The sequence below is a fragment of the Ahaetulla prasina genome, chromosome 7 (assembly GCF_028640845.1).
Source record: "Ahaetulla prasina isolate Xishuangbanna chromosome 7, ASM2864084v1, whole genome shotgun sequence".
Taxonomy (NCBI): Eukaryota; Metazoa; Chordata; class Lepidosauria; order Squamata; family Colubridae; genus Ahaetulla; species Ahaetulla prasina.
The window spans coordinates 14,983,631-15,010,867 of NC_080545.1; the positions used below are offsets into that span (position 1 = coordinate 14,983,631).

General features: G+C 44.6%; 1 protein-coding gene across 3 annotated transcripts in view; it reads left to right on the forward strand.

The window, feature by feature from the left end:
• Positions 1 to 26,963, forward strand: part of KIAA0930 (KIAA0930 ortholog) — a 93,235-nt gene extending 66,272 nt beyond the window's left edge. The window contains exons 3-10 of one of the 3 annotated variants that reach the window (XM_058189776.1): positions 11,062 to 11,169; positions 13,175 to 13,252; positions 15,608 to 15,709; positions 17,754 to 17,894; positions 19,722 to 19,916; positions 21,822 to 21,984; positions 23,070 to 23,225; positions 25,327 to 26,963. In XM_058189776.1, the coding sequence (XP_058045759.1) occupies positions 11,062 to 11,169; positions 13,175 to 13,252; positions 15,608 to 15,709; positions 17,754 to 17,894; positions 19,722 to 19,916; positions 21,822 to 21,984; positions 23,070 to 23,225; positions 25,327 to 25,367 (984 nt within the window). In that variant the 3' untranslated portion in view covers positions 25,368 to 26,963. The remainder of the gene's footprint in view (positions 1 to 11,061; positions 11,170 to 13,174; positions 13,253 to 15,607; positions 15,710 to 17,753; positions 17,895 to 19,721; positions 19,917 to 21,821; positions 21,985 to 23,069; positions 23,226 to 25,326) is intronic. The other 2 variants (XM_058189777.1, XM_058189778.1) reach the window with 2 other exon arrangements.
• The last annotated feature ends 274 nt before the right edge of the window (positions 26,964 to 27,237 follow it).

The window sequence follows — 27,237 nt, forward strand, 5'->3', positions numbered from 1 at the left end:
TAACTGGTGGTTGTATTGGAGGTTGGATGGGTGGATGGAAGTTTTGGGTAGTGAGTGCTTGGATGTTGGGTACTAGACTGTTTGTTGATAAGGTTTGTTGGATGGATGGTTGAAAGGCTGGTTGGAAGGTTGGTTGGATGGATGAACGGATGGCTGGTTGAATAGTTTGTTGGATAGCTGTACGGATGGCTGGTTGAATGGTTTGTTCGATGGCTGATTGGATGACAGTTTCAATGGATGGTTGGCTGATGGGTACTTGATTGGTTGTTGGATGGCTGGTTGGATGTTATGGGTGATGGGGGGTTTGGTGGTGAATTTTTGATTGAAGGATTTAATTTTAATGCAATTGGCACGGTAATCAATATATAGGTTTGATTCACCATTATCTTGTCTTCGTTTAAGCTCAGTGCGGAGTTCACGAGAACGTATCCGCTGCAGGAAAGATAGATCAGGGCGTGATCTAAGTTTACTGTAGGCAGGATTAGATTTAGCAATAGAGTTGATGGTATATATGAACTTACGCTTGTTGTTCTCGCTTATGCAGATGACTCTGCAGAATCTTGGTGCTATTGATCCGTCACTGTTTTTATATTCAGGACCATCTCTGGAGACTGAAATAATTTCATTTGGGGAGATGGATGATGAATTATAATTTCCAATTAAGTTTTGAATTTTGGTGATATCGGATTCATTTGTGTTATCTAGACCAAATAATATTGCATTATTTATTTTTTGGCCTCTCTCTAAGGCATCTCTAATTAGTTGGTCAGTAGTAAATTGTTGTTTAGGTAGGGTTGAAGGATCAGTATTATGTAAAGGTAGATGAGTTGGGAAGAGATTTAGATCAGTCGAGAAATCATTTTTTTGTGTTGTAATTTGTTTTATCAGATTGGTGAAGCTTTGTTCTATAACTGATAGGATTTTTTTTTCTAAGTTTTGTTCAATGGCTAGTATTCTTTTTTCTAGGTTTTGTTCAATAGCAAGTATTCTTTTTTCCAAGTTTAGTTCAATTGTAGCTATTATTCTTGCTTCTAAGTTTTTATCAGAGTTGGATTTTTTGGCTGGCATAGTGATAGATAGATAGATATATTTAATATTATTATTTTAAATAAATTATGTGATAAGTAATGAAGAAGTATCTTTCTTATTATTTCTATTTTAATTATTGAATAATTTTTATAATTATTTTAATTATTGAATAATTTTTATAATTATTCGATAATTGAGGAAGTATCTTTTCTAAAACAATCTTTCTCAATTACTATTTCACTCTCTTTCACTTACACTGGAATAAATTTGGAGTAGGGATACTGGAGGTGCAGAGAAGGAAGTGATGTGAAAATGGAGTAAGCGGGGATAGCAATTGTGGATGCTGTGATCCACTATGTTTATGGTGGAGATTGGTGGGAGATTTAAAAAGACCTTTGGGTATGGAGGAGGAAGTAGAGTGGGCGGTGGCGGCGGCTGTTAGAATCGCTGCTTGAATAGCTGTTTGCCGGTCGTGTGTACACCGGCAGCTGAGGGGGCGGCGGCAGCAGCAGCCTCTCTAATCAGGATCTCCTGAGTCCACTGGGCCACCAGAGAAGAATCAGCGGGGCCAGGGGGTGGTCTGACGGCTGTCAGAATGCGGATGCGGCGTGGGTCAGCGGCGGGCGGCGGCAGCGGCTGTTTGAATCAGCTGTTTGGCGGTCGTGTGCCCACCGGCAGCGGAGGGGGCGGCTGCAGCAGCAGCCCCTCAAATCCAGATCTTCTGAGTTCACTGGGCCACCAGAGAAGAATCAGCGGGGCCAGGCGGTGGTCCGACGGCTATTATATTATAGTGGGCAGATGTTAGCATAGCCAGGAAATGGGGCCCTTCACAAACGTGGGACCCCAGACACGTAACCAGTTCGAGGCCTTCCAAAAGACCAAAAGGGGGTCTGCTTTATTCTCAGGAAAGATAATGTTCTAGAGCAGAGGCCTCCAACCTTTTGGGCACCAAGAACCGGATCCATGGGTAAAGGTTTTTCCGTGGACCAGAGGGGGCGTGGTTTCGCATGCTCCCTGCATTCCATGGATGGGGCTTTGCTTGTTTGTGCGGCCCGGTTGCTGGCATGCCGCAGCCCAGTGCAGATCCACAGCCCAGGGGTTGGAGACGCAGAGAGAAACAGAGACACAGAGAAGAAAATGATTAAAATGAAGTAAAAGCTACAGCATTATAAAGCATTATTCCTATGTTATAAATGTCAGGGTAAGGAAGATTTAAAGCTAGCCAGCCGCTTTAAGACTGAGGATGAGTCAGCAGGGTTATTGCCCTTTAAGAAGCTGTCTATATAAGGGAGGCCATTAGAGGGCGTCTCTCTCTCTCTCTTCATGTATCACTCTTCTTGTGTATCATTCTCCTCGCCGTGTTCCATCTGCATTGTAGTTCTCCGTGTAGAGTTGAAGAATGATTGCTTGCCCGGTATGTGCCTACCACATGTATGTCTGTATATAGAAGTCTTGTATATAAACCACTGTTTGTAATGACATAACCTCTGTGCCATGCATTTTGCTCCTGGGTTGTCTCAAAATAGTAGTCACGCTGTGCACACTCTGACAATAAAGAAGGTAATTATACATCTAATCATATTGCATAAAGATTGGAGCTGCGTTCATTTAGACCAGGGGTAGTCAACCTTTTTATACCTACTGTCCACTTTTGTATCTCTGTTAGTAGTAAAATTTTATAACCGCCCACCATTTCCACAGTAATGCGCCATGTATCATTGTCTGCACATGCCGCTTGTGCATCATGGATTGGGTTTGGGGGAGGCGTCGGCTACCAGCTCTGCTTGTCTGCTACAGCTGGGTGGTGTGGGGGGAGATACGCGAAGCTATTCTGGGATGAGGCCCTTTTGTTTGTGGTCGCACTATAGCGCCATTTAATTTCACTTACGTAACGTGAACTAAACTTATGCTCAGGCAATACAAATAGTATATTTTCAGAAATTTAAATTGTCACGGGGAATTTTATGAAAACCTAATGAAAATGTTTTAAACTAATGCTATGAATTTTTTTTAAAAAGTCAATTAAATTAAAAAAAAGGAAAGTGCTTCAGTATCGGACAAAACCCCTACCGCCCACCATGACAGCTGGAACGCCCACTAGTGGGCGGTAGGGACCAGGTTGACTACCACTGATTTAGACTTTCAACAGTTTTTCCCAGAACTAGAAGAGAATAACGCCTTCTATTAATCTTACATTTCAGCTTTATTCAATCTACTTGAAAATATTCCTAGGAATGCAGCTTCATACCAATACAGAAAACTATGTTATATGTATTTGATTTTGTGTTCTCTTTTCAGGTTAATCTTGCAAAGCAAAATTAGTTTGTCAAAGTCCCCCCCTTCCCCCACCCCCCGTGGGTTTAAGAAGTCTCCGTTGCAAATAGTTGCTTCATTTGTAAAGCATGAAATAAATGTTTTGTGATTTATAGCCATCTCCACCTGTCACTTCTTAGAGTGAATACAAAACAAGAATTTTGTACCCGTTCTGTTTGTTTGACATAGAATCCTCCTGGGCGTGAACAATATTGCATTTTTGAACTCAATGGCTCCCTCTTGACTATCACTGCAATAAAACAGAGTTTGTATTTTTAAAGCGATTCTAATAATCCTTGTATCTGGCCAGTTGTCAAGCAATGTTGTTGTTTTTTTAAAAAAAAAGCATATCGTGGCAAGCAATCCGTGCTAATTTTTATTTATGTATAAAATCGATAGACTGCTTCAATCCAAAAGGTCTCCTTCTTAAATTAGATCCCAAAATAAATTGAATTGTTTTGCTCTCAAATTGCACATTCAATTCTTTTCTCTCTTCAAATTGCCAGTCTCCAATTTGAATGGAATCAGAGCCGATTAGCAAAACCCTAATAGAGAAATCTTTTGATGCTTCTTCGCATGCTTTTAATTAAATGTGACAGTGAGGAAAAGTGCTACCAGAGCCCTCCTGAGTTTTGGCTTCCATAGATACACATGAAATGCCGTACTACGTTGCCTGCTGTTTGCTAATGATGGGCCCATCTAAGCTTCAAACCAGGGGTGCTATTCAGCAGGTTCTGACAGGTTCTGGAGAACTGGTAGTGGAAATTTGGAGTAGTTCGGAGAACCGGCAAATACCCCCACTGACTGAGTGGGGTAGGAATGGAGATTTTGCAATATCCTTCCCCCAAGAATGGGGAGGGAATGGGGATTTTGCAATATCCTTCCCCCCAGGAGTGGGGTGGGAATGGAGATTTTGCAATATCCTTCCCCCAAGAATGGGGAGGGAATGGGGATTTTGCAGTATCCTTCTCTTGGAGTGGGATGGGAATGGAGATTTTGCAATACCCTGTCTCCAAGAATGGGGAGGGAATGGGGATTTTGCAATATCCTTCCCCCAGGAGTAGGGTGGGAATGGAGATTTTGCAATACCCTTCCCCCAAGAATGGGGAGGGAATGGGGATTTTGCAGTATACTTCCCTTGGAGTGGGATGGGAATGGAGATTTTGCAATACCCTTTCTCCAAGAATGGGGAGTGAATGGGGAATTTGCAATATCCTTCCCCCAGGAGTGGGGAGGGAATGGAGATTTTGCAGTATCCTTCCCCCAAGAATGGGGAACGAATGGGGATTTTGTAGTATCCTTCCCCTGCCACGCCTGCCAAGCCACGCCCATAGAACCGGTAGTAAAAAAAAAATGAATTCCACCACTGCTTCAGACCCATTCAAAAAGTCGGTGTTTCTCAACTTTGGCAACTTTAAGATGTGTGGATTTAAATTCCCAGCACTCCCCAGCCGACATGGTTGGTTGGAGAATTCTGGGAGTTGAAGTCCACACATCTTAAAAGTTGCCAAGATTGAGAAACATTGCACAAAGATAATGTTTCTTTTGATGGTCAGTGGAGTGGTCAGAAACAGTTTCAAGGCTAGTCCTATGCCTAGCTGCTTAATAGAGTTTTGGTGTTATTGGTTTTTTGCTTTCATCTTACCTTGATTTTGAGAGATATTCTGCAGTTGACCATGATTTGTGTTCAGATGGAATAAATCATGGTCTCAACTCTTTGGTGGGACATGCATTCCTTTGCATGACAGGAGGTTTCTTGCCATTACTAAAGTATTCTGCGTAGATACTTAGTCATACGTATATTTTATGACAGCTGTCCCAAAAGTAAAACTTTATTGGATACACTATTTTGGTACTGAAGAAACAAAACCAGCTCTGGTTTTCCCACGCAAAGCCTTGCCTAGTTAAACAATAGCTTCCTCTTCTCTCCACTCCTGGGGGAATCACATTATCCAATTATCCTTTTGTTATGGGTACAATCCATCTCTTTCTTTAGCACCTGCAGTGGTGACCTTGATGGTTGCCAATCTCTCACGATCTCCTCATACATTCTCAGCATTCCATTTCCCCTTTCCCTCTCGCCAGTTCATTGGCAAGCTGAAAAGCGTTAAGGTTTGAAAGAAGCAAAGCGGTTCAATCTTGACATTTTAGCTTCTTTTCTTCCACAATCCATGTTATTAATCGGTGACAGGGGTGGGATTCAGCCAGTTTGGACCAGTTTGGGCGTACCAGTAGCTCCGACGATTAAGTGGGCCCTCCTATCTGTCCCTGCACACTTTACTTACCTTTATCCTCTCAGCTGATTCGTGCAGCAGAGCGGATTGCCGCGCCTCAGCTGTGTTAGTCCCTAGAAATAACACGGAAGTTTAGTTTTGTCAAAATTGTGCACGTGCGCGCAAAGCATGCAGTCACCGAACCGGTTGTTAAACCAGCAGGATTCCACCACAGCTCGGTGAGATTAGCTAGGCCCGTGATGGTGAACCTATGGCACATGTGCCACAGATGGCACGGGGAGCCATATCTATGGGCACACGAGTGTTGTCTTAGCTCAGCTCCAGCTGATTTTCAGGCCTTCAGGGCCCACCAGAAGTCGGGAAACGGGCTGTTTCCGGCCTCCGAAGGGCCTCCGGGGGTGCAGGGAAGGCAGTTTTCACCCTCCCCAGGCTCCTAGGAATTCTCTGGAGCCTGGGGAGGACAAAAAACGGGCCTACCAGGCCCACTATGACATCACGTGCCAAAAGCGGGGGGAATGCAGGGGGGGTCGCGCGAGCATACGCGGGGTGGGGTGGGGCGCAGGGGCGCATTGAATTATGGGAGTGGGCACACACACACACACACACGATTTCCCCATGCTCCCCCCGCTTTTGGCACGCGATGGCAAAAAGATTAGCCATCACTGAGTTAGGCCATGTAAGATGGCTTGATATCGACACAACAACCATTCCTAATCTCCTGGCTTGGCTTGATGTCATCTGAAGGCTGACCTGCTCCAAACTTGATTGTCACTACAATTGATCAGACTGAGTGAAGCTTTACCTCTCAACTGAAGCTTAATAAAATACTCCTTGTCATACAATACAGGTGGTAGGATATCTTTAGAAGAATAAAACGGGGCTTGTCTTACATTACTGAACCATCAAGCAGAAACTCTTATCAATGCACACTTTTCATTATTGATGAATTCATTAAGAATGAATTCCTAACTCAAAGAGTTAATTCTTAATTCAAAAAACAGTTTGGCAGACTTGCCTGGAAAAGATGGTTAAGAATACAAACATACTTCAGGACTTCACCAAGTTATCTCACTAGTCGGAGATAACATTGAACATTTACTCTACCAATGCTTGGTATTTTCGACTGTTTTTATTATTAGTGTAAAAAACTAAAAAAAAAATATTGACAGAGACGCAGACATTTTATATACCTCTGGTATATGTTGAGCCACCAGGGCCTCTGGTGGCTCAACAGGCTAATGCAGTCTGTTATTAACAGCAGCTGCTTGCAATTACTGCAGGTTCAAGTCCCACCAGGCCCAAGGTTGACTCAGCCTTCCATCCTTTATAAGGTAGGTAAAATGAGGACCCAGATTGTTGGGGGCAATAAGTAATTGTATATAATATACAAATGGATGAAGACTATTGCTTGACATAGTGTAAGCCGCCCTGAGTCTTCGGAGAAGAGCGGGATATAAATGCAAAAAAATAAATAAAAAAAATACCCTGTTTCTCCCAAAATAAAACATCCCCAGATAGTAAACCCAATCGGGCTTCTGAATGCATGGCAATAGGGGCAAGCGCTTATTTCAGGGTTCAAAAAAATATAAGACAGGGTCTTATTTTCGGGGAAACACGGTACTTTCCAACCACGCAACTCAAGATGATTTGTGAAGACATTACAGGTAGTCCTTGACTTACAACTATTGTTTAGTTTGAAGTTACAATGACACTGAAAAAAGCAGCTTAACAACTGGTCCTCGCCCTTGCCACTGCCGTAGCATCCCCATGGTCACACGGTCAAAATTCGGATACTTGGTCACCTGCGTATATTTGTATTAGACATTTGTAGAATCCCTGGGTCCCACTTGCAACCTTCCCAGCTGGCTTCTGGCAAGCAAAGTCAGCGAGGAGTTGGCTTAACAGCTGAGTGATTCAATTAATAATTGCAATTAGCAATAATTGCCTTGCTTAGCAAGGGAAATTCTGATCCCAATTGTGGTCATAAGTGTTGTGTCTTGCCCCCTCTCACCGCAGCTGGGGTCGGCTTATCTGCTTCCGAACGCTGAAGAATGTCCTCCCGGCCCCAGCCCTGGCTCCATGCCCAGACAGGCTGAAGAGGAAGAAATACCTCCAGCCCCCAGCTCTGGCTCCATGCCCAGGCAAACGGAGCAACTAGACCCCTCCCCCTCCTCCACAGCATGTGAGCCTGAGGAAGGTCTATTACCAACAGCTGCCGACTGGAGTGACGCTCGCTTCAGAAGACTTGATAGGCGGAGGCAACAGAAGGAAGGGAGGGGCAGGCCTGGATAAGTGCTGAGTCATGGAGCCACACCCCATGGCCTATATAAAGGACCTGCTTTCTGGCATTCTCTGAGTCAGGCAAAGTCTAAACATATCTTGCTGAAGTCACTTTCTGGTCTCCTGCCTGCCCTGAGGACTTTGCTAGGACTTTGGCAGAGCTGCAGAGGCACGGCTGATTCGGATTTCCCTGACCCGGCTGTCAGCGGAGGAGTGGGACACGACAATAAGTCAAGGACTACTACAACACATAAATAGTTACCGTTTCTGCTAAAATCCATTAAGAGAAACGTACCTTATTCCAGGCATACAGTAAATTAAGTCAGGGTTGCTCAGATAACGAATCTGGATGTTCTTTCTTGGCAACTCAAGAACAGTGTGTGTATGTGTGTGTGCGTGTGTTTTTGGAAGGAGGAGGTGATTTGAAATAGATAGGACTCTACACAGCACTAATTGTCCAGTTTCTGGCAATATCTGCCACATAGGAAAGGACAAACAGTAAGAACGACCTGCCAAGCATTTTTGAGATTTTTCTTCAAACCAAACACTAAAAAGAGCTGAGTTTGCAGCTCAAGGCTGGGGTGTGCACTTGTGATTTTTTTTTTAAAATAGAAAGGAAAACAACTCACTCTTGAGACAGGAGCAAGGCTGTGCCAGACTTTTCTTTGTCGGCCTGAGTCAACATTTCACTTGGCTGAAAGATTTAAGTGTGTGAGCTGCTCAATTTTTAGAGAATAACCCTTTGCTGAATTGATGGTGGCAGTGAGAATAGAAATGGGAGGTTTTTGTCCCTAGATTACTCTTCTTCCAAGGAGGAGAGAATGCATTACTCTTCAGAGTACGGATTCATCAATAACCCTCTCATCATTGGTCCAATCTCGGTCTAGCTCTTCTTCATTTGAAATGCTAAGGCACTGCTCCCTCCTTCTCTTCTGCAGCTCTTTCACTCTCTATGAATTATCGTCATCTCCCCCGTTTTGCTTCCCTCTCGATTTTACCTGAATCACAAATGACATTTTTGTCCATTTTTTCCTGCATTCAAGCTAATAAAAACAGAGCTGCTACTTTTTAATAGGACGACTGCAAATGGAATTATAAATCAACCACATTATAATAGAGGTATTTCCTTTTCCAATGAATTATTGGCCGCTCTTTTCAGTACTTGCTGAAACCCAACGCAATTTACTTATTTGCTGGTTTTCATTTATGTACCCCTGGAATCCAATAATTCCTAGTGGCTTAGACACATAAAAAGTATGAAACACTCAAAGCCAAACCATCTGCAAGCGGAGATGGTAAGTGGAGCCTGTCAAATAACGTCCACCAAAGACCATCAGCTCTAGGCACCATCTTGAAAGCTGAAACTGCATTTCATTGGGAACATTTACATTTTTCCTATGTGGTTAGTTCTAAAATAAATTCTGGATCACCGATAAGAGCTTTTCATATATTTTGCTCTTGAAAAAAAGCATCTTTGGGACAACCATGATGTTGTGCCTCGCCCGCCCCCCTCTCCGCAGCCGGGCCCCTCCCATCTCCTGTTATCTGAGCCAGAGACTGATAGTGAAGAAGAATGGCCTGGCATGCCTCCAACCCCCAGCCCTGGCACCATGCCTGGACAGACTGAGCAAATAAACCTCCCTCCTACAGCGTGTGAGCAAGAAGCCAGCCACGAGCTAGAATTGCCAGCAGCTGAGCAGTAGGACAAAACGTGGACAGATCCCCACTTCCGGAGAATGGAGAGGCGACGTCAGCAAAAGGAAGGGAGGGGCAGGCCTGGATAAGTGCTGAGTCATGGAGCCACACCCCATGGCCTATATAAAGGATCTGCTTTTTGGCATTCCTTGAGTCAGGCAAAGTCTCATGTGGTTGCTGAAGTCACACCTTGGATTCCTGCCTGCCCTGAGAACTCTGACAGGAATTTGGCAAAGCTGCAGAGGCTTCATGGCCACGCTGGATACAGACTTCCCAGACCCGGCCGTTAGAGGAGGAGTGGGACACGACACATGACCTTGATGATTGAGAATCTCCATAGATATATCTTGGAAGAATTCAATAGCAAAGCACATTGGTATTGTGGTAAAGAAACTTACATGGAGACAGTATAGACTCTATGAGTCATGTTTGATTCCAGGAATTTTTTATTTTTTAATATTGACTGATTTTATTCCAGGGGTGAAATCCAGCAGGTTCTGACAGGTTCTGGAGAACTGGTAGCAGAAATTTTGAGCAGTTTGGAGAACCAGTAGCAGAAATTTTGAGCAGTTCGGAGAACCAGCAAATGCCACCTCTGGCTGGTCCCAGAATGGGGTGGTAATGAAGATTTTGCAATATCCTTCCCCCAGGAGTGGAGAGGGAATGGGGATTTTGCAGTATCCTTCCTCTGTATTACAGTGGGAATGGAGATTTTGCAGTATCCTTCCCCTACCACGCCCGCCAAGCCACACCACGCCCACTAAGCCACGCCCACAGAACTGGTAGTAAAAGAATTTGGATTTCACCACTGCTTTATTCTCTGTAAAAGCAGCTATGTATGTAAAAGTCCTCTGAACATTGCAAAAAGCTTATACTTTATCAATTAACAATTGTGATATATATTTTTTTAAAAACCATTGTGTTTGTTTAGATATTTGAGATAGCCTGAAACCCTTTGATGTGGCTTCAGCAATCACTTTGCTCAAGGATGCTGTTAAATGTTTTCCCAGAAATGCTGACATGCTCTGATATTACAGTACTTTGTCCTTGTTTGGACCCCTGAGGTCAATGAAATCAAGTTTGACACCCCTGATGTAGAGCGCCATGTACAGTAGATCCCTCATATTGGGATCTTTATTTAATAAATTTAATAACCTGACAGAACAGGCAATGAGAATAAAAATACTAAATGGAAGAAAGATGTTAGATACACTACGTTACTGAAATCTACCATGTGGAAAGTAACTTTTCTTAAGGGCTATTTGTTCAGAAGGAAGTAATGGAAACTCTTTCCTACTTCAGAGTAACTTGAATGTATGGGGAAAGGGATGAAAATGGAGGAGTTAGTGAGGTTCAGGTACGATCCATATTTGTCTTGAATGTGTGACTTGATCCTGTGCCTGTGAACTAATGACCGTCCTTCCTTAGGAAGCTCCTGAATCCCCTATTAAATAATAAAGATCTCCAGTTATTGTGTGTTTCTTACCCGCACTGTTGGGCTTTGTTTTAGCAGGTTGAAGTTGAAGTATACCGCAGAGATTCCAAGAAGCTTCCAGGGTTGGGCGATCCTGATATCGATTGGGAGGAGAGCGTCTACCTGAACCTTATACTACAGAAGGTGACTTCAGTCTTTCTCTTCTCCAAGGCTTGCTGGTGTTAGGAGAGGGGATGCCTGCAATTTGCGGGATATTTTGAGAAAGAGAATGGCTTGAATCTGCACGATCCCACCAATCACTTGGTCATTTCGAGACTTCCCATCTGTTTAAACCAGTGGTGGCTTTCTACCGGTTCACCCCAGTTCTGGAGAACCAGTAGCAGTGGTGGGAGGCTCCGCCCACCTGCCCAGATGCCATCAAAAATGTTCTGTGCATGCGTAAAAGCACCGTTCGCTCGCTACCGATAGCAAAACGGTAGCACTGGGATTTGAAACCCACTACTGGTTTAAACCTGTAGTAAGGTTACCTGCTCCTCAGCGCCTCCTGGACAAAGCAGCCACTGGGAATGGGGTACCGGAGTGAAAAAAAAACCACAACCCAGACTGCTATTTTTTAAATTGTTTGAGAAGGTTTGTCAGTCTTAAATTAGCTTTGGTGTTATTAATCAAAGCGCCAGACATCACACGTTCGTTGGTGATTTTGTATCATTTCCAGAGATTGTAATGATTTATAGAAAGCTGCCCTCCTTTTGGCTTTTCTTAAACAAACAAACAACAAACCAACCAAAGCTGTGATATTGTTATTTCAGATTGGGTTTTAATTTGTGATTTCATCTACCTTGAGCGTTCCGTTGTTGAAATGGAAATGCTGCCAACAAATTCTCGCAGGGGTTGCCAACAGCATTAAATAAATCTCAAGTATTTCAGTGTTCAAAAGTTAACAAACCCGTTGGATGGTTCTAAATTCTAGAAGCCGAAGTGGGCAAAATATTTGGAACTTTGTTTGGGTTGCAGAGGTGTTTAAGCCTCATGTTGTGTCCCCCTCCTCATCATCGTAATTTTTTTCCTCTCCTTTGTCTAGTCCCAAATCCCAAAAATTAATGGATTAATCAATAGCCCTTCAGTTTAATTTTGAAAAACATATTTTTATTTTATGGGATAAAAGTTGATTTCATTTGTTAGATTTCTATTCCAAGTTTGAGGGATGGATTATTTATTTATAAGGTTGCTCGACAATGGTATGGTGTTTTCCCAGGGAAGAGTTTAAACCAGAGGTGAAATGCTCCCGGTTCGGACTGGCACACCTGACCCAGTAGCGATGGTGGCGGGTGGTTCGGAGAACCAGTAGCAAAAATCCCTGCCCCTCCCCCCCGCCCAAGCCCAGCTGAGCCGTGTGATCGTCAGAGCCTTTTTTTTAACTTTTAAAAGCATTTTTTTTACAATCTCTTCGGCCGAATAGGTTGTTTAAAAAATGCTTTTAAAAGGTAAAAAAAAAAAGGCTCTTGACGATCTCAGCTGAGCTTCCTGATTGTCAGAGCCTTTTTTTTTTACTTTTAAAAGCATTTCTTTCAACAACCTCTTTGGCAAAATAGGTTGTTTAAAAAATGCTTTTAAAAGGTAAAAAAAAGGCTTTAACGATCACAGCTAAGCCGCGTAATCATCAGAGCCTTTGTTTTACTTTTAAAAGCATTTTTTTAACAACCTCTTCGGCAGAATAGATTGTAAAAAAAATGCTTGTAAAAGTAAAAAAAAAAAAAAAGATTGCACGCCACAGCTGATTACCCCTCCCCTGTGCTACTTACCCAATGTGTCCTTTTGGTGTGCACTGCGTGCATGGGCACCTCGCATTTGGTGCATGGTGCGCATTGCACATGCGCAGCCAGCAAACTGAAGAAGGTTGGAAGGAGAAATGATGAGAGATAAGAGCCCATAGAAGGGGCAAGAGCTATAGAAAACCTAATAGGTGACCTGTAGGAGTGCAATGAGCTTCAGTTGCAATTGAACATGAAGCATGAAAGAAAGTATCTTGACTTCTGTCGTGAAGTAGCGTCAGATGACTTCATTAATGAAAGCCGAAGGACCTCATATTTTCTATTGGGGGATCTGGACACGTACACAAAGGAAAACCTAAATGAGGAATCCGATGCCTGATTGGTGTTTCGTTGCCAATGCTTTGATTTTCTTTCAGCTGGATTATATAGTTACCTGCGCAGTATGTACTCGTTCCGATGGTGGGGATATTCACATCCATAAAAAGAAGTCCCAGGTGAGCAGCTCTGCAGTTTGGGAACTTTGAAAGGGTGTCTCCTCCTCCTTTTGGCTTCAGCCTTCGCCCCATTTCCCACCCACCCATCCCCATCCCATGAACTTAGATTATGGTTTTCTTATATAGCTCAAGGTTTTAATTAGCAATAGGCCCAGACATAACTCCAAAATAGCTATGAGGAAGATTTCCAATGGGCTTAGTAAAATTCCCCTAGTCCAGGGGTCTGCAAACTTGGCTCTTTTAAGACTTGTGGACTTCAACTCCCAGAGTTCCTCTGGGAGTTGAAGTCCACATGTCTTAAAAGAGCCACGTTTGCAGACCTCTGCCCTAGTCAATTTGTCATCACACATTCATCGAATTAAGAGGTGATCCCTCCTTTTCCGCTTCCCATGTCTTCAAACCAGACCCTTCATATTGTCCGCAAGTCAACAGAGTGACCAAAAGAAATGATGGGGAAAGGTGCAGGAGTGTCTGCCTATTAGTCTGCAGTATAACCAGGGGTGGGCTGCTAGGGGTTCAGGAGAACCTCTAGATAAGATTCTGTGCAGTTCAGAGAACGCCCAAATCCCACTCTTGGCTGGCCCTGCCCACCCCTCCCCTCCCAGGAGTCCCCATGCAGCCCGTTTTGGATGCAGGTAAGTGCAGGGCACACACAGAGTTAGGGAAGGCTGGAAATGGGCCCAATTCCGGCCTCCAGGGGGCCTCCGGAGTCTGAGATGGCCGTTTTCGCCCTTCCGGAAGATCGGAAAAAACCTCCGGAGCCCAGGGAGGGCAAAAATGCCCCTCGCCCCCCAGCCGTGGTGCAGGAAGCCAACTAGGCCACGGCCACCATGGCCACGCCCACCCAGCATCCAGGCAGAGAACCCCTTGCTAAAAAATTGTAAGCCCACCCCTGAGTATAACCTCCCCCAACTGAACAGAACATGGCCACATTTGCATTGGGAGTGGGGGAGAGTCAGCAAAAAGAAAAATCCAGTTTGAAAATGGGCTGAATCTGGCTTGGAGCTTATGACAAAATCCATCTTAATGGGACTGCTGCATTTTAAATCTTCTTATCTCCTGGACACATGACCCAATATGGAACATCTAATCCCATGTTGTGCTTCCCCAACAAAACATACACAGCTAGACCCATAACACAGGGAGAATAGAAATGCATACATACATACCAATTTTACAAGTTTGCTACTCATTCGAAGTCAATAGAATATGGAAGGACTCGAGATTCTGTCTGTCTGTCTGTCCCTAGGATTACTCTCTGAAAATAGAACGAGATTCACTTGACTATAATTGCAGAAGATGGCACAAGGATTGAATTGAAAATGTGTTGGATCCTTCTGGGGTCTTCAAAGAACTTTTCCCCAAATGTCTTTGTTCTGCCCTGTTGGCCGCCGGCCCCTCCTACAGCCAAATCAGAGGAGGAGGAGGCGTGGGAGTTAGGGTCAGCATCAAGGCAACCTGAGAGCTCTGGGAAAGAGGAAATGGAGCTGTCAGAGAGAGAGAGACAGACAGAGGTGAAGCCTGGGCCGTTTGTCAGCCCTCAAATGGAGAGTCAACAACCCCCAGTCTGGAGGTAGCTGATGGGGAAGAGGAGGAACAGCTGGGTCCAGTGCCTGATGCACAGATGCACAGAATGCAGAGGAGAGGAGAGCAGTGGAAACCTGTGGGCTGATCCTTGGGAAGGAAGAGCCACCGCTGCTAGCGAAGCCCCACCCTAGCTCTGGGGAAAAAAGGCAGGGGGCGGAGATGAATAGATATGGCAGACAACTATTCATCTCCCTGCCGGAGGGACTTGTTAGCCTGCGTTGAGAGAGAAACTTTTTGCCGGGGCTACTGATGTTCCTAATCAAGGAATCATTGATTTAACTTCAGAGAGTTTGTTGTGTTTGGGAAGCTGGGTCAGAACAGTCTATATCAGGAGTGAAATGCTCCTAGATCAGACCGGATCATGTGATCCGGTAGCGATCGTGGTTGGCGGTTCAGCGATCTGGTAGTGATGGTGGAGCAAAGCTCCGCCCACCTGCCCGGGTGTCATTACTTCCTGGTTTTAACCAGGAAGTAATATGTTTTTTACCTTCTGCGCATGCGCAGAAGGACTGCACGCACACTTCTGAACCGGTTAAGGAAGGTAAGTAGATTTCACTCCAAGTCTATATCCTTAAAAGGATGGGAAGAATGCCAGAAGATATAATCTGAAGAATTGCGTCACCTTGTTCCCTTGATCTATCCATCCAGGGAGGATCTAGGGTTTACAATCGACTTAGCAATTTCCTTCTCCTGCTAGTGGTCGTAGCTGAATGTCCTACTATGTATATATCGCAAGCTATATCATATTTTCCAAATGGTGTTTTCCAGCAAGTCTTTGCGTCGCCAAGCAAACACCCCATGGACAGCAAGGGCGAGGAATCGAAGATTAGCTATCCAAACATATTTTTTATGATTGACAACTTCGAAGAGGTAGGTCCTCTTTTAAAGTAGGCCCCTTGTTTAGAAAAATGTAGACGTTTTGTGAGAATGTGTAATGCTAAAAATTAAGTCATGTTAATATGTTTATATTTAGAGATTAACTGAATGTGGAAATTCTTGGAATCACATCTTATAAATGGGTTTATAACACATCCAATGATTGGGTGTTTCCTAACATAAGATAGAGGTACTCAATTTTTCATGGGTGGAAACTAATCAAGGAGAGAAGCAACTTGGAACTAAGGAGAAATTTCCTGACAGTTAGAACAATCAATTAAGTGGAACAACTTGCCTGCAGAAGTTGTAAATGCTCCAACACTGGAAATTTTTAAGAAAATGTTGGATAGCCATTTGTCTGAAATGGTGTAGGGTTTCCTGCCTGGGCAGGGGGTTGGACTAGAAGACCTCCAAGGTCCCTTCCAACTCTGTTATTATGTTATGTTATGATTTCTACAACACATCAAATTTTCCAGATGATATATAAATTACCGCAACTTTCTTTATTTCAGTTTATAATTTATAACTTGAGTTATATTGGCAACAGCTGTTAATTATGAGGTTGAAATCTAACATTTATATGCACTTAAAATTTTCCGAATGATATAAGATTTTAATATGGAAAATTTATACCATTGTCAATTTGAAATTTTACAACAAATTCTGTGAAGGTTTCTCTCTTTTCTGCTAATTTTCCCCTTGTTGTATTTGCAGAATAATAATAATTATTTTTTTTTTAAAATGGTGCAATTAACTGCTGTTCAGGTCATAGATCCGTAGCTCTGCTTACTTAGAATTCAAATTTACCATTCTAAATTGGCAGAAAACATTGCTACATATAGGGAGGCATTTTGCAGTTTGATCGAATATTACCCAAAAGCCAATTTAAAAAAACAAAAAAAAACAACTAGATTTTTGGACTGCATCACAAAGCTGCTGGTTTTATAGGCTTGCAAAAATGGTGTAAAGATACATTAAGTATCCTTTTTTATTCCTAGTATTAATTCTGATTCTGAATTTGCCTTTTCACACTGTTTCACTTATCTAAATCAGCGCTTCTCAACTCTGGTCATTTTTAAAATGTTTAGATCTCCACTCCTTAAATTCCCCAGCCAGCTAGGCTGAACTGGGGAATTCTGGGAGCTGAAGTCCACTCATGTTAAAACGACCAACGTTGAAAAACATTGATCTAAATCACCTTTGATGGTTTGAATTGCAGCAAATTATAGGAAATTGGGGTATAGGGATGTTTTTCCCCATAATAAAATTACTTTTTTAAAAAAATGGTTAGAAGATTCAGTGCCCCCAGACCAGGGGTGCTATTCAGCAGGTTCTGACAGGTTCTGGAGAACTAGTAGCGGAAATTTTGAGCAGTTTGGAGAACCGGCAGCAGAAATTTTGAGTGGTTCGGAGAATCGGCAAATACTACCTCTGGCTGGCCCCAGAGTGGAGTGGGAATGGAGATTTTGCAATATCCTTCCCCCAAGAGTTGGGTGGGAATTGAGAGTTTGCAGTATCCTTCCCCTGCCATGGCCACCAAGCCACACCACGGCCATCAAGCCACGGCCACAGAACCGGTAGTAAAAAAAATTGAATTCCATCTTTTTTTTTTTTTTGAATTTATATCCCGCCCTTCTCCGAAGACTCAGGGTGGCTTACACTATGTCAAGCAATAGTCTTCATCCATTTGTATATTATATACAAAGTCAACTTATTGCCCCCAACAATCTGGGTCCTCATTTTACCTACCTTATAAAGGATGGAAGGCTGAGTCAACCTTGGGCCTGGTGGGGCTTGAACCTGCAGTAATTGCAAGCAGCTGCTGTTAATAACAGACTGTCTTACCAGTCTGAGCCACAGAGGCCATCATTGCCCCAGACCTTTTACTGAGAATATGGTGTCCTGGTATAGACTCCTGCACTGCTACTAAATTTCAGTGTGTCATCTGTGACTTAGCCATAGGCAATGACAAATGGCCTTGAGTGTCTCTACAGCTATTTATTTTTTATTCTTTGATTTATTTGGATGTCTCCTTTAGGTATTTAGTGACATGACTGTAGGGGAAGGCGAGATGGTTTGCGTAGAGCTGGTGGCCAGTGACAAAAGCAACACTTTCCAAGGTGTTATTTTCCAGGGCTCCATCCGCTATGAAGCCCTCAAGAAGGTCTACGATAATAGGGTGAGTGTCCTTCAGACGGTGAGGTTGTCTCTTAGATCAGGGATCTCCAACCTTAGCAACTTTAAGACTTGTAGACTTCAACTCCCAGAATTCCTCAGCCAGCTTTGCTTTGCTGGTTGGCTGAGGAATTCTGGGAGTTGAAGTCCACAAGTCTTAAAGTTGCTAAGGTTGGAGACCCGTGTCTTAGACAAACAACATAGGGCCAACCAGAAAGGCTTTCTTGCCTGTGTGTGGAGCCAGAGCTGGAAGCCTGCTTTTATAATAATAACAGGGATAGAATGACCTTGCCTTCTTCCATCCCTCCTCAAATCATTTCACCTGTTTAAAACGAGACAGTGACTTCTCCACTGATCAAGATGGGAGAAAATAGATTTGTTGTATAGACATTAAATACCATATGTTTCAGGGTATAAGATGCACTCCACCCCCCACAAAATAAGGTGAAAATTTGGGTGCATCTTATACACCGAATGTAGCCCCACCTACCCGCAGGCCCCCACCCTTTGGCCTCTGCCTCCCAGCAGTTTGCCTCCTTGCAGCAAACAGAAAACTGCTTGTTTTGGCTTCAGCTTCAGCACAGCTTAATTAGCACAAGCAGCTGATTGTCGGTTGGATCGGCCTCCTGATCATCAGCTGTTTCAGGCTGCAGGGATTGCCATTGCCAATTGCCCATTCTGATCCCCGCCGCCCGAAACAGGCGGAAAATGGGGCGCGTGGAGGCGGCAATTAGCTATGGCAATCGCTGCAGCCTGAAACAGCTGATCGTTGGAAGGCCGCTCCAACCAACAATCAGTTGCTTGTACTAATTAGGCTGTGCTGAAGCTGAAATGGGCTGTTTGCTGCAACGAGGTAAATTGCTGGGAGGCAGAGGCAGATTTCTTTTTTCTTGTTTTCCTCCCCAAAAAAGGTAGATGCGTCTTATAGTCTGGAGCGTTTTATACTCTGAAAAATGCGCTACCAGGTCAGACCCAGGTAAACTTCTGTAACACAAATGGCACAGTGCAGAAGTAAATAAGAGAAGCAACCTATAGAACTAAGGAGAAATTCCTGACAGAACAATTAAATCAGTGGAACAACTTGCCTCCAGAGATTGAACAATCATTTGTCTGAAATGGTATAGGCCGGTTTCCTGCCTGAGCAGGGGGTCGGACTAGAAGTCCTCCAAGGTCTCTTCCAACTCTGTTATTCTGTTATAAATTTCTCTTAACACTACTTTCTGGAGCCTTGCCACAACTAGAGAACAGTGGTAGGTCCAATCAAGAAAGTCCACAAGGATGATGATTGAATGTGGGAAAATTTGCTGATTACCGTTGGAGAGTTGATCTTATCTTTCTTGAAGATATCATGTCCCGTAATGGTAACCAAGGCAGATCCAATGCCCAACTCACAGAAAATAGCAATAGCATTTAGACTTATATCCTGTTTCACAGTGCTTTTTACAGCCCTCTCTAAGCGGTTTATAGAGTCAGCATATTGCCTCGCCCCCCCAAATCTGGGTCCTCATTTTACCCACCACTCCATTTCTTGGTGCAGTAGCAATAGCACTTAGACTTATATACCGCTTTACAGTGCTTTACAGCCCTAAGAGGTTTACAGAGTCAGCATATTGTCCCCCAGTCAGCATATTGTCCTCATTTTACCAACCTTGGAAGGATGGAAGGCTGAGCCTGGGGAGATTCGAACTGCCAAATTGCAGGCAGCCGGCAGTCAGCAGAAGTATCCTGCAGTAGTGCACTCTGCGCCACTGCGGAAAAATTGAATTGAAAGAGGTCCCTGCCGGTTCATGTCGATGATGCAGTGGCTTGAATGTTGACTCTCCTTTTGCAGGTGAGCGTGGCAGCCAAAATGGCACAGAGAATGTCCTTTGGTTTTTATAAATACAATAATATGGAGTTTGTGCGTATGAAGGGGCCTCAGGCCAAGGGACATGCGGAAATGGCAGTGGGTCGCGTTTCCACGGGTGACACGTCGCCTTACGGCACAGAAGAAGATTCAAACCCAGGCTCACCGCTGCATGAGCGAGTAAGTTGACTTCGTTAATGCCGTTCTCCGCTTTCTCTCCTTTCATGATAAAGTATGTTATTGGAGACAGTGCGCCATGTTGTGCCTGCGCCCCCCGAGCCAGCCCTGCTGCCAGAAAGTGACTTGGAAAGTGAGGGGGAAGGGCCGTCAGGACTTACCTCATCAGCCAGAAGCAGGCCAGGTGAAAGAAATAATGAGGCCTCCATCCCCTGACTCTTCCCCCCCCAGGCCACGCCTGCAGACCCAGCTGACGGCAATCAGGCTTGGTTTCATAGGCAGGGGAGGAGGGAACAACAGAAGCAGGGGTGGGGCAGGCCTAGGAAGTGCTGAGTCATGGAGCCACACCCCACAGGATATAAAAGGCAGCCAGAGCTGCTGTGTCTCTTTGTAATAGGTAAATCCACTGAGTAAGAGCTGAAGTTTGTTTCTAGGTGTCACCAGCGTCGTAGAAGATAACGGAGGCTCTTGGCAGACATGGGCTATTCTGCTGCCAGAGCTGATAGTGACGGCTAATTAAGCCAGCATTCGGACGGAGGCGAGGGAGGACAGAACAGTGCACCATGTTGCGTCACAAACGTCTTTGCCATTGGTTGCAATTTTGGTTGGCCTTAAGCAAAGGTGTCCAACTGGTGGCCCCCCCGGGCCGGATGCGTCACACACAGACCGCGCCCACCCCAGCTCCGCAAATGGGGAAAATGTCACGTGACAGCAGCGCAATGGTGGGATTCAGCCAGTTCGCACAACTTTGGGAGAACCGGTTGTTAACTTTCTGAGCCGTTTGGTGAACTGGTTGTTGGAAGAAATCATTAGGGCAGAGAACCGGTTGTTAAATTATTTGTATCCCACCACTGCAGCAGCGTGACGCGGTGAGTTTGACATCCATGACCTTGAGCATCAGAATTAAATCCAGCACAAGAGGCAATAAATTAAAAGCTGTTTCTTAGAGCAGTGGAAGCCGATGGCTTGGCTTTATGAGCGGAAATTTCAACATGCGGCTCATTCAACTTAGAAAGCTTGCAAGAGTCAACTACGGCTGATAAGACAGCCAATGGGTCATTTCTGAGTTAAACACCTGAATATTTTAGGGCAGGGGTCTCCAACCTTGGCAACTTTAAGACTCGTGGACTTCAACTCCCAGAATTCCTCAGCCAGCAAGGCTGGCTGAGGAATTCTGGGAGTTGAAGTCCACGAGTCTTAAAGTTGCCAAGGTTGGAGACCCCTGTTTTAGGGAATCTTGTCAAACCGAGTCAGGTGATGGATCAGCGTCCATAAATGAAAGATGATTTATGTATGCTTATTCAGGACACCCAAAAGTACAGTGTAAGCCACCTTGAATGATAGAACCATTCAAATAAATCAATAATGATAATAAACAACAGAAATGAGTTGGATTTTTTTCTATCCACTGATCTGCAGTTGTTAGCAGGCAATGCAAGTAGCCCTCAATTTATGACCACAATTGAGCCCAACATTTCTGTTGGTAAGTGAGCCATTTCTTAAGTGAGTTTTGCCCCGTTTTTCCGACCTTCCTTGCCGCAGTGAATCACTGCGGTCGTTAAATTAGTAGCACGGTTGTTCAGTGAATCTGGCTTCCCCATTGACAGGGGAAGATTGTCAGAAGATTGCAAAAGGGGGATCACACATAACCCCGGGACATTGCAACCGTCGTAAATATGAGTCAGTTGCCGAGCCTCTGAATTTTGATCACATGACCATGTGGATGCTGCAATGGTCGTAAGTGTGAAAAATGGTCCTAAGTCACTTTTTTCAGGGCTGTTGTAACTTTGAACAGTCACTGAATGAATGGCTGTAAGTCAAGGACGACCTGTACTGGGTCCCATCAAAGACCATCACTATAAACCTCAGTTGCTTCTCAGCTGTTGCTGTTTTCTCCCCACTTCTTAGGTCACCTCCTTCAGCACCCCTCCAACTCCGGAACGCAACAGCCGGCCTTCCTTTTTCTCCCCATCTCTGAAGAGGAAAGTGACCCGAAATCGAATCGCAGAGATGAAGAAATCCCACTCGGCCAACGACAGCGAGGAATTCTTTCGGGATGATGAAGATGGAGGTGCGAGAATTGGGGAGAGCCCCTTCGGTTGAGCTTGGGGTGGGCACCAACCTTTCTTTAACGTTTGTTGTGACCCAGGCCCAAGTAGATATGACCAGACACCATCAGTCCTAAACAAACATATTTTATCCGAACAGCTGAGAATTACTTCATTCTCGGCTTAGTTCAAATTAAGTCCAAAACAAAGTTGTTCAGACAAAGTCCTCCGGCCTTATCACAAACCTTTTGTCTTCTTTGGCACCCTGCCAAAGGCTTTTCTTGGCACAAACCCCACGAAGTTCAGAAACAGGAGACAAGGAACAATTGTAGCAATGTTGCTTTCCTACAAAGAGCCCAAGAGCCACTGCTGCTCTTTTATGCCTTATTGGAGGGGCCAATCATCTCCTGGTCTTACTCCTGAGTCGTCCTTTTTGCTTTAGCTGCTCTTGCCTTCTGGCAGCTCTTCGCATGCGTGCACTAGGAACAGGCTCCTCCTGTTCCTCTGCCTCTCTGCTGTCCACCTCTGGAGGCTCCAGAGTCCACGCATCGCTCCCAGACGGACCTGGCCCCATCTCTGCCTCCGACGCAGAGCCCTCGTCCGGGCCTTCCCCTGACTCCGGGACTGGCCCATTGTCCTCCCCAGCCTCCTCACTGTCCGACTCCACTGCCAGCTCCGCAGGCTGCTGGCAGACCACAACAGCGTTCTCCTGAAGGCCAATGAGTCAGGAAGGAGGGAATGGGAAGAATGGGTGGGCAGAGGTTTCTTGGTTTGTTTCTCAGTGAAAATGGAAGAGGAATCAATGTCTGCTTTTGAATTTTGCTAAAATGAGGCTGAGAGATTCTCAGAGGCTGGAATGGGACAATTCGCCACAACCACCTTGCCAACTCACCATTGCCAAGTAGCCATGGCCAGCTTGCTGCAGCCAATTCGCTGCGGGAAAACTCATCTTTGCTCTTTGCCCTTAGCAATGATGTCCAGTATATGGGAGCATTTGGGGCTCCTGGTCACAGATGTCCCGCTGAGCTAACCAGGCCACTTGGTTTGCTCCATGAAGGCAATTCATATGCATCCGTTCCCTTCCTGACGTCATCTTCTCTCTTGACAGATTTGCATAACGCAACAAACCTACGTTCCCGGTCATTATCTGGAACTGGACGCTCTCTTGTGGGTTCTTGGCTGAAGTTGAACCGAACGGATGAAAACTTCCTCCTCTATGCACACTTAACCTATGTCACGCTGCCCTTGCATCGGATTTTAACTGGTAAGGGTGCTCTGCTTTTCAATTCCTCCCTTCTTTAAATTCCTTAGGTGTGTTTCTCCTGGAATGAATGAAGAGGGTGGAACAATGGTGCTTGTCCTCTGCTTATCTACCAATCTTCCTTCCTCCCTCCCTTCCTTTCTTCCTTCCCTCCCTCCCTCCCTCCCTCCCTCCCTCCCTCCCTCAAAGGTCCAAGCTCCAGACCAACACCAGTAGGAAAGCACCACACACTTGAATGCAAACTGGGTTAATAATCAGTTAACCCAGTTAACTAGTATTTCAGAAGTATAATCTCCACATTTCAAATCCTTTTGTCAGCCCCCCACCCCCCAAAAAAAGCCAAGGACAACATGTAGATAATTTCTGAGTGGTTTTCGTTTATCGTCATTTGCCTACAGATCGAATCTTGCCAGACTAAAGCAGCTATCTGCAATAACTATAGAAACACTCTGTGAACCACTCGGGAGGGTCTGGCTTTCTCCTCTTCCTGCCCACCAGACATTCCTAGCTCTGCTGTCTCTTTGCCCCCAGAGAAACAGCCCCCTCCCTCCTGTGAATCCAGACTACATTCCACCACACTGTTTTCTCATAAAGGCCTCATTAATGGTCTCCACACCTCTGCAAGTAAATGAAGTCATATTTCCCCCAGACAGCCAGGGGTGGGATTCAAAAATTTTAGCAAGGGGTTCTATACTCGGTTGCTGGGTGGCCATGATGGGCGTGGCCTAATCGGCCTCCTGCACCATGGCATGGGGGGGAGGGCATTTTTGCCTTCCCCAGGCTCTGGAGGCTGAAAAAAGGGCTGTTTCTGGCCTTCCCAAACTTCCAGTAGACCCGTTTTTCGCCCTCCCTGAGCCTCTGCGCATGCCCTGCACTTACCTGCATCCAAAACGGGTCGCCTGAGGACTCCTGGGAGGGGAGGGGCAGGGTGGGCAGGGCCAGCCAGGAGTTAGATTTGGAGGTTCTCCGAACTGCACAGAATCTTAGCTAGAGGTTCTCCTGAACTCCCAGCAGCAGGGGTGAAATGCTCCCGGTTCGCACCGGCTCCCCCGATTAGGTAGCGATGGCAGCTGCTGGTTCGGAGGACCGGTAGCAAAAATCCCTGGCCCCGCCCCCCCTGCCTCTGCTGAGCCGCACCATCAGCAGAGGTTTTTTTTTTTTTACTTTTAAAAGTTTTTCTTCAGCCGAAACATGCCTTTAAAAGTAAAAAAAAAAACCCTCTGATGATCGCGGGGCTGAGCAGAGATCAAAACCCTTTAAAAGTTTTTTTAAAAAAACCCTCTTCAGCCGAAGGGGAAAAAAAAAACAAGAAAAAAACCCCAGGATTTAAAAGCCTCCTCTGGTGATCCCAGAGGAGTTTCCTGATCCTCACAGGCTTTTAAACTCACTTTTTAACCCTCCCACTTACAAGAGCCCCCACACAATGCCCCCTCCTCACTTACTTATAATTACTGCTCTTTCGGGCTGGCAACCGCATGTTTTCTTCAGCTACTGAAGGAAAAAAAAAAGCTTGCTTTGACTTCCTGCTTTGCTGGCTGAGGAGCTCTGGGATTTGAAGTCAACAATAAAATAAAATAAAATAATAAAATAAAATATTTGTGCAGCTTTCTGAGGTTTGGTGTGCTTCTGTAGTGTTTCACTCTAACTACACAAATACACAAAATCTCAGAAAGCTGTATGTGGCATTTTGTGTTTGTGTGTGTGAGTTGTGTGTGTGTAAAGTGTGAAAGTTGGTTTTTGAGCTTTTTGTGGCTGTGTGAAGTGTGAAGTGCAGCTGCTTTTACATTGTGTGAGTCAGTTGTGTTGTGTTGTGTTGTGTGTATGTAAAGTATGAAAGTTGGTTTTTGATACCTTTTATTGTTTTTTATACTTTGTTTATTATTTTTATTATTTATTGTTATTGGCCACACCCACCCAGTCATTTGACCACCAAGCCACGCCCACCAATTAAGCCACACCCACAGAACCGGTAGGGAAAATTTTTAGATTTCACCCCTGCCCAGCAGCCTACCGCTGCGTACAGGTTATTTCTAGGTAGGAGAAGAGATGGATTTGGAACATCCCCATGTAACTTTTCTGTCATCCTTTTTTTTTGTTTGCCCAGATATTCTGGAGGTGCGACAGAAACCGATTCTGATGTCATAGCCAAGAGCCGGGTGCTGCCTTTGGAAAAACTCGCAGCCAAGTGCCTAAAAAACAAAACAAACAAACTTTATCTCTTGCTGTCTTCTGTCACACGGACCGCCACTTGTGTCAGGAACATAACTCTGAACAAAAAAAAAAAAAAAGGGATCTCTAGGAATTACCAGCCAATCAAGAAGTGCCTCTTTGTTGTTCTTTCCTCCCCTAAGAGAAACAGAACTCGCTCGTATCGCTTTATAGATAAAACTGGTAGAAGATTTATAAAGAAAAAAAAAAAATAGGTAACGAGGGGAAACAGAACTAACCCACCACCATCACAGAAGCAGGGGCTGCATATAACAACAACAACAACAACAGCGATGTTTTACGGACCATCGGTTAGCATTTACTTTCATAATTTGGAAACCAACCTGTACAAAATGCATTAATCTTTGTATACCTTGAGAGAAGAACCGTGTGTAGGATTTCATACCGGGTGAATCGATGAACATTGGTCTTTTCATGTGCGTAAGAAAGCAACCCTCTTCTGTAAGTGTTTTAAATCGGATAGGATCGCGACAGAGCGTAACATCCACGGGGAAGTTAAGGGTGTGGAGGCGGGTGGGGTGGGGAAGACACGTACATTCACGGAGGAGCTGGGAGAGGGGGGGCGGGAATCCGATGGCCAAGTTTCTCTACTTCTCTCAAAGGGATATTTATTTTAAAGCCACGTAGCACAGATGGGTTCCGCGACGTCATCTTCACCTACCAAAGATCAGCAAAACAAAAACCCCAGCCAAAAAAAAAGAAAAAAAAACGTCTTTAAGGGTTGAAAATTGTAGGAAAGTGTTCGGGTGTCATTTGCCTCCAGTCAGTCTTCCACTATATGGGGCCCTACAATTTGAGGAAGAGGAGGAACGCGCTAAACTAGAGATGACGGGAAGGAAATCCAGTGGAACCTCAGCCTGGACAATTGGAAAATTAAAAGGAATCAAAGTAAACTCCTAAAAAAATCTTTTTGACTGTCCCATCAGCTCAAAATGGTTTCCCCTCAAAAAAACTGACGTGTGTTTGTGTGTGAGTGAATGCGCGTGTTGCTGTGATTTCTCAGTAAACGGAAGATTCGTTCTTATTTAACGCTCTCCCCGATGTTCTTCTAGGATTGTTAACAGTGGCAGAGTTAAAAGGGACCTTGGAGGTCATCTAATCTAACCCCCTGCTCGCGCAGGAAACCTGTACTAGGGATTCGAACCGCCGAACTGCCGACCTGTCTGATCGACATGCTCGGTGTCTTAGCCACTGAGCCACCTAGTCAGGCTGGAATGGGGAGGAGGGGAGGTCAAATTCTGGAGTTCATCGTTTGTGGATTTGGGATCATTACTCAATTCTATTGTATGCGTATCTGAAGATGTATAAAAAACATAGTCGGGGTTGAAAGAGGGCATTTCACTACTTTTCTGAAAACACATGCACTGATTATTATTATTATTTTTTAAAACGGATTCTCATTTAAGCGTTTAAAAGGAGAGGAGATGTCGGCGTGTAATGTCAGGTGTCCTACTTCCTCATCTTTGGCGGATTTGCACTTTTTATTTTAAATGTATAAATACGATTTTTGTGTGTGCGTGTTTACAAGATGTTAGTTCAACCTGTTTACATGCGAAGGTGTGCGCGCGCCTTTAAAAAGAACTCCCAAATGAACTACACAAGGATTAGGGTGAAGGTTGCCCAGTAGAGGTGGGTTTCAGCAGGTTCTGACCAGTTCTGGAAAACCAATAGTGGAAATTTTGAGTAGTTCGGAGAACCAGTAGTAAAAATTCTGACTGGCCCCACCCCATCTATTCTCTGCCTCCCAAGTCCCAGCTGATCAGGAGGGAATGGGGATTTTGCAGTA